The sequence below is a fragment of the Sinocyclocheilus grahami genome, unplaced genomic scaffold (assembly GCF_001515645.1).
Source record: "Sinocyclocheilus grahami isolate Dianchi unplaced genomic scaffold, SAMN03320097.WGS_v1.1 scaffold1485.1, whole genome shotgun sequence".
Lineage (NCBI taxonomy): Eukaryota > Metazoa > Chordata > Actinopteri > Cypriniformes > Cyprinidae > Sinocyclocheilus > Sinocyclocheilus grahami.
Window position 1 is genome coordinate 386,572 of NW_015506664.1, and position 7,959 is coordinate 394,530.

Genomic DNA, 7,959 nt, shown 5'->3' on the forward strand with positions numbered 1-7,959 from the left:
TGTGTGTGTGTGTGTGAGAGAGAGAGTGTGTGTGTGTGTGTGTGTGTGTGTCCCTGGTATTTATCACGTTATGGGGACCAGATGTCCCCACAAGGATAGTAATACTAGTACATTTTGACCTTGTGGGGACATTTTTGAGGTCCCCATGAGGAAACAAGCTTATAAATCATACAGAATGAGTTTTTTTGAGAAAGTAAAAATGCAGAAAGTTTCCTGTGAGGGGTAGGTTTAGGGGCAGGGTTGGTGTAGGGCAATAGCACATACAGTTTGTACAGTATAAAAACCATTACGCCTATGGAATGTTCCCATAAAACATGGAAACAAAATGTGCGTGAGTGAGTGTGTGTGTGTGTGTGTGTGTGTGTGTGTTTGTACTCACTGATGTTACAGTATTGTCCATTATATCCAGATACACATCCGCACACCTCTTCACCAGTGGCCTCAATCATCCTGCAGACTCCGTTATTTTCACAGCGATTTCTCGAACACACTAAACACACACACACACACACACACAGAAAGAAGAATGTGTAGCAGGAATACAGCAGTAACTGCGGGTGATCAGGTGTCAGTTGTTTATTTACCCGTGTAACGCGCACGCTCGCAGCTCACCCCTCCACTGAGGCACGTGCACAGCTCTACGGAGCGCAGGTAGATCCGTCCCCACGAGTCTCCGGTGTCATAGTACTTCAGATGCAGCGGCTCGTAGCACTTCTCTACAAAAAAAAAACCACAGAAGCGAACCCGAGCATCAGAACACACCCTCCTGGCTCTCCCACCCATCAGAACTCGACCGATATCAGATGACTGACAAAATAAAGGACACAAAACCTTCACGGATCACAGGACATGTGATAGCGTTAAAGATGAGAGCTTTTCAAAACATAAAAGGGAGAGACACATGAATGGAGACCAACATGTGATTCTGTGCTAGAAAAATGAAGCTCTAATACTCACGTTAGTCACTGTTATGCTAATGATCATTACTGCAGACTATAATACTCTTAATGATACCCAAAAAGAACTTAGATGGAACTATAATTAATTGTTTCAGAAATAAACAAAATATGTATATTAGATAGATACACTTAATTGCATGTTACACTTAATTGCACGTTAATTGCAATTAAATGAAAATGTATTAATTTAAATAGATATTAAATGCAATTAGTTGAACTTTGTGTTTTTGACCCACTTAAGTAGGACTTAAGTGCATCTTTATATGTAATTATTATCTTTGAAATATGGATAAAGTACTGCTGAATGTATTAACAAGCATTTATGATAAACTAAAATATACTTTAATACAAGTTTCAAAATTATTTAAATGTTTTTTTGTAATGTGTAATGACGCTATGAAGTAATTTAGAACATTTAAAATACATTAACTTTAGTACATTTAAAATATATTAACTTGTGTAATATATTTACTATAATAGTAACTCATGTAAAATCGAATAACACACTACAGTTAAAATTATAATTAGGTATTTTTTTATGTTGTTCAGTATGTTAGTCAACACGTCAAAATAAGTGTACTTGAAAACATGACAAAAGATTATTAAAACAATGATTTAAAATGTACTTTAAAGAAACTTTTAATATGACATTATAACAAAGCTCACTTTTTAAAAGTGTACTTAAGTGTGTTTAGAAACAGTCTCTCTTTAAGTCACTTAAGTGGTCTTTTATTTCATTCATATATTATCTGCAAGTACAGATTTTCTAAAATAAACTTTTAAGATTTGAAGTACACTACAAGTGCCCACCAAAAAGTCATAATCACACTGTATTTATCAATGCTTTATATAAATATGTCCTCTGTGTGTGTGTTTGACTCACTCTTTTCACACAGAGCTCCCGTGAATCCATCCGGACAGACACAATCGAATGAGTTCAGATGAGCGGCCGTCGCACAAACGCCTCCATTTAAACATGGGTTCTGCCGACAGAGACTCGACCCGCGACGCGGAGGAAGAAACCCTGAGCAGAGGAGGAGATAAATACAGCTAAACTCGCTTATCATCATGACTGGAGAGCTGACTCAATGTGCAGCTGAGTTCACTCACTTCACAAACGCCGAAGGAGTCACTGAGTCATATAACGTATCTGTTTTACAATCATAAACAATGCAGTCTGCATCACTCTCAACCACAATTACAGTTAAATACAGTACAGAAGCGTTTCTGGCCATTCAACCTCACAGAGCACATTGAGTATTGAATTCATTTGATAATTAAGTTAAAAGTCTAAAGTCTTGTATTGGGGAACCAAATATGCCACTAGTGATCTTTTAAACAAGCAGTGCATGACGTTCCTGTTTATGAGCGTATACACACGCAGTGTCTTTGAACCAGAGCACAAACTTTGTGCATCTGCTGTTGTAAACATGGAGGTCTGGTGGAGCGCATCTCACAAACAAAGCGTGTCATTTATGCATGAACATAAACAGCTCCCTCTGAAAGTCAAACATCCTGGTAAACCCACACTTTCTGCCATGAATCCATCCAGAGCGAGAAGTGTACTCTTGACCACAGACGTTATACCTTTAATGACTTTGTTGGCAATGCAAAACAAAGCAGTAAGGTGAATAATGCAATGCTTTTAGATGATTTTTTGGCCATTACGTTTCTTTAGCAGCCGTTACGAGTAGTTTTGAGTTTAATTTTAAAAACTGTTTAAGTTTAGTTATGTTTAAAACTGTTTAATTCACTTCCATGGAGTGTTAAGTAAAACGGTCAAAAATTGTTACAAATGTTTTATTTTAGATTTAAGTTTTAAATTATTTAAGCTTCGACCGAAATGAGTTTAAGTTGAAGTACTAAAATTACTAAAACTGAAATATAATTTATAAATATAACTGTAAATTAAAATACAAAATTAAATATAGATATATAAATACATGTATAACATAATGAAATATAATTTTATAAATTAATGTCACAATATAGTTATTTTTGCTTTTAAATAATGTCTCTATGATGTAAAAAATGTCGATACCGTAGAAATTTCATAATTCTTCTCACCAGTGTTAATATCACAAAAAACAAAACAAAACGAATACTAGCCTAAAAAAACCTCAAGCTCACTGAAGACAAGTAAACAGACAGCGATTCAATAAGAATAAGAAACGAATTACAAACAATAGGACACAAAAACTATAAGAAATACTACATACGTTGTATAAAGTGATCAAATGTATAAAAACACTTTCATTTTATTAAAGTTAAAAAAGTGATTTAGTCAAGAACAGCGAGAGATTTGTTCTCTTTTGTTGTTTGATTAACTTGAAAGACAGACAGCAGGAATATTAGACTGCTGTCACTTTAAGAGCTGCCTGGATCCAATATACTGTTACACATGCGTTTTCTTGCTCAGCTGTTTGCTTTCACTTAAACCTAAATTACTGTGTTATGTCGATACTTGCAAAGACGGGCATTTTGACATACATGTGTGTGTATTTAACCGTTCAAGGCCTATAAAGCAGCAAAAACAACTCTGTTCAATAATTCCACGCTCTATGAGACTCAGCGTGCATATATAGCGAAATGAGTTCTCGTTCACTGCTGATTGCATTTCAATGGCTTAAAATCACTTGTTTTTTTAAATCCAATGCTTAAAAATGTGTGCAAACGCTAAGTGTTCCTGACCATGTTACGTGAGCGTGTAACTGTGATCAAAATCTCTCTTGACAAATTTCTACTGGTTAATTGTGTCTACTGGTATATCGCCCACCCCTAAGATATTTGTTAGCAAATATTGGTGTTTGGTGTTATATGCATATGTGACCCTAGAGCACAAAGCCAGTAATAAGGGTCAATTTTTTGAAATTGAGATTTATACACCATCTCAAAGCTGAATAAATAAGCTTTCCATTGATGTAAGGTTTGTTAGGATCGGACAATATTTGGTCGAGATACAACTATTTGAAAATCTGGAATCTGAGGGTGCAAAAAAATCTAAATATTGAGAAAATCATCTTTAAAGTTGTCCAAATGAAGTTCTTAGCAATGCATATTACTAATCAAACATTAAGTTTTGATATATTTACAGTAGGACATTTACAAAATATCTTCATGGAACATGATCTTTACTTAATATCCTAATGATTTTTGGCATAAAAGAAAAATCTATAGTTTTTTTGGCTATTGCTACAAATATACCCCAGCGACTTAAGACTGGTTTTGTGCTCCAGGGTCACAAATAAATAACTTTATTGTGTTCATTTAGTTAAACTATCACACGTCATGGTTGTTTTTAACTAGATTTTACTGTGCTTCATTTTATTAAACATCACACGTTTTGAATCTAATTGGCGATAATTACTGTTTGGTTCCTCAGACTGCTAAGAAATCAGAGCAGATACTAGAGATGACATATCGAATGCAAGCTCTATCTTTACAGATGGACGTAGCAGAAAGACGGCTGGCTTAATAGTTTTAATGGGAAAGAAAAGATGAGTTCTCACCATTAAAGAGTCGTGCTTGTGAACTGCAGAATCCCCACTTCTGGTCGCGGTCAAAGTTGTGTGTGAGAGAGCACCTATAACACAAGACCAACCGCAAACACAATGAGCCTGACACACTCCAGACCTGAGTAGAGATCAAACAGAATAAAACCAGGGTCACAAACACCAATATGAACCGACTGCATGAATTATTCTTATTCTTGACAAACACAAACAAAACTATAAAAAGCTAAAGGCATGACTACAGTGAACATCAGTTCACACGCAATGAGAATGAACACAGCTTCCACCGACCACAATGTGTTTTATTATTTATTGGTTGCTGAGAGCATTAAAAATTCTGTCATTATTTACCTTCATGTCGCTGTTATTTGTTCAGTGGAACACAGAAAGATACATTTCATTTGAACGTCATGTTGTATTGACCACCATTGTGAAACAGAAGTGTGCTTAATTGTACTGAATGTGCACTTGCACTGCACTTCAAATCTTACACATATGTTTAAAAAAAGAAAAACTGTACTTGCAGATACTAATATTATTGAAATAAAAGGCCACTTAAGTGACTTGAAGAGAGACACTTATGACTATCATGATGTTTTAATAATCTTTTGTCATGCTTTAAAGAAGTACACTTATGATTACTAGAGCACATGTAAAGTACTTCATTATAATTTGAACTGTAGTGTGTTATTCAATATTATATTTAAGGTTAATATATTTCAAATGTAATAAATTGCAACTTCCTCATTGCGAATGTGTAGTTACAAATATGTAATAATACAAATATACTGTATATTTAAATACATGGCATACACGTTTCAACATAAATTACATTAGGTAAAGATAGACTTAAGTTCTACTTAAGTGAGTCAAAAAAAAAACACGCAGCTTAAAATTTCAGCTAATTGCGTTTAATATAAATTTAAACTATAATACATTTTTATTGCATTGCAAATAACACGCAGTTAAGTGTCTGAAAACACTACATTAAGTTCAAACTTAAGTATATTCGTTTAAAGTATATTATTTACTTAATGAGAACTCTTGTTAAAACTATGCTGAAGTTCACTGTCGAGGTCAAAAATGGACAAAAAAAATTGATTGGTGAAGCAAACCAATCAGACGGACCAAAATTTAAGAAGTGAACGAATCACTATTTTGTGCTGATTCAGTGAATCAGTTGATTCAGTTCACGAATCAGACTAATCTGCTACTGACTCAGTGATCCATCTGCAATGGTTTCAACGGAAGAGAAGATTATCAGTGAATAATGACTTTTCAGTCTGCTCTTCGCAAAAAGCATCTTATGATTCATTACAAGTAACACAAGTACATGATCAGCTTTTTTCAAGTATCTAAAGTAACGCATTTACATTTACAAGAAAATAACTGAGTTACTTGTTCAAATAAGTAACAGAAGTTACTTTGTTTTCCCATTTACCCACTGACAGCTCTCCTGTCGCCGTGTTGAGAAAAATTGGGAGTGAGGTGCAAAGGCGCTTTCTTCAGCATTTATTTTTGGTGTGAAAGGGCCACCTTTCTCGTTCCCTACTCAGGGAACCATGGTTACATAAGTAACCTGAGACGTTTTAGTTTACTATAATAACTAAAGATCTGGTTTGAACTGGTTAATGTGGGTTAACCGCCTCAAACCAGATCTTTTGCTATCCCAAACAGATCCTCAGAATCCAGTTTTGGTCTGTCAGACCTACGACTGAGCTCGGTTATGATCTGATTGCATTTCCTCGGCTGATTTGTTGGTTGGTTAAACAAATACACATGGATCTGAGAGTAGTACACTATTATTGGTAACCCGAAAACATCAAATTAGCCAAACTATTCAATAAACAAACACATTCTACGCATGCAGATTCTTTGCGAGTCTGGTTGTGATTTAGGCGTCTGTATGAGCTGCAGATTTGGGCTTTGAGATCATTTGGCATTAAGACCTGAGACTGGGTTTGATGGTCAGCGGATTAAGGGTTATTTCTCTGCCATTGCTGTATGTAACAAAAAAATAACAGTTGAGGGACGCATGCATACTGTAGATGTGTGTTAGCACTTACCAGGCTTTGTGAGAGTTCATAGAGATACACTGGTGATAAATCACCCCGCCGAAGCGAAAAGGAAACTTGCACTCTTTGCCATCTGTTGTGAGAACTACAACACACACACACACACACACAGACACACACACACACACACACACACACACACACACACACACACAAACACACACACACACACACACAGAAACACACACACACACACACACACACACACATACACACACAAATCCAATAAACCAAGAGCTATTAGAAACAGAAACTGTTTCTAAAAAAAGCAGTTCATACATTTACATTTAGTCATTTAGCAGAGGCTTTTATCCAAAGCCACTTACAAATGAGGACAATAGAAGCAACCAAAATCAACAAGAGAGCAATGATATGCAAGTGTTTTAACAAGACTGATAGCTTAATGCAGTACACGTAGCAAGGTTTTTTTTATTTTTTATTGTATAATACATTTTTGCATTTTGTTAATTGTATAATAAATAAAAATAAAACAGATAGAATGCAAAAAGATTAGAGAAGCAAGTGTTTTTTTTTTTTTTAAGAAAACAAGCAGTTAGTAAATAAATAGAGTGCAAGTCTAAAAGTCTTCATACCTTTCTCAGTTACAGTGTTGGACTGTCCGGAAAATAATATATTAATACCAGGTGTCTGCTTGCGCTTTAGAGAGAGAGAGAGAGAGAGAGAGAGAGAGAGAGAGAGTATGCCAAGTTGTACACCAAATTACAAGCATTCAGCAAACCTCATGCGGGACACTCACCGATCCAGCACACCGCAAACGGGGCAATAAAACAAGAGTTATCAGGAGAAGAAGAAGGAACTCTCGACGAGTCAGAACTGGAGAAAACACAGGCATTTCTGCACGAGCTCTGCTCCCTCTGCGCGCCAGATCCTTGGACGAGTTTCACCAGGACTCAGAGCAGATGAAGTCCGTCCCAAAAGCAAGTGTCATGTGTGGGATTCCTCCATTATATCCCGGCGCGATGGATGGATGCGTGGAGGCGCGCGCGGGAGTTCCCACGAGAAAAGCCTGATCACACCTGACGCAGCGCGAGCCGGTGATGCAATCCCGATCCTCAGGCTTTGATTTCGGGCTGGTTGTCAGTGACGACGGTATCCACCCACCTTTGATGTTGCGCGACAGAGAGAGAGAGAGAGAGAGAGAGAGAGAGAGAGTGAGAGAGAGTTTGCCAAGTTGTACACCAAATTACAAGCATTCAGCAAACCTCATGCGGGACACTCACCGATCCAGCACACCGCAAACGGGGCAATAACACAAGAGTTATCAGGAGGAGGAGAAGAAACTCTCGACGAGTCAGAACTGGAGAAAACACAGGCATTTCTGCACGAGCTCTGCTCCCTCTGCGCGCCAGATCCTTGGACGAGTTTCACCAGGACTCAGAGCAGATGAAGTCC

At 36.8% G+C, this 7,959-nt stretch overlaps 1 protein-coding gene across 2 annotated transcripts in view; it reads right to left on the reverse strand.

The window, feature by feature from the left end:
- Positions 1–7,663, reverse strand: part of LOC107570631 (hepatocyte growth factor activator-like) — a 17,095-nt gene extending 9,432 nt beyond the window's left edge. The window contains exons 1-7 of one of the 2 annotated variants that reach the window (XM_016256884.1): positions 7,304–7,663; positions 7,140–7,203; positions 6,538–6,631; positions 4,469–4,542; positions 1,843–1,983; positions 585–716; positions 380–490 (exon numbers count right to left, since the gene is read on the reverse strand). In XM_016256884.1, the coding sequence (XP_016112370.1) occupies positions 380–490; positions 585–716; positions 1,843–1,983; positions 4,469–4,542; positions 6,538–6,631; positions 7,140–7,203; positions 7,304–7,399 (712 nt within the window). In that variant the 5' untranslated portion in view covers positions 7,400–7,663. Of the gene's footprint in view, positions 1–379; positions 491–584; positions 717–1,842; positions 1,984–4,468; positions 4,543–6,537; positions 6,658–7,139; positions 7,204–7,303 lie in introns of those variants that run through there. The other variant, XM_016256885.1, reaches the window with a different exon arrangement.
- Between the last annotated feature and the right edge of the window lie 296 nt (positions 7,664–7,959).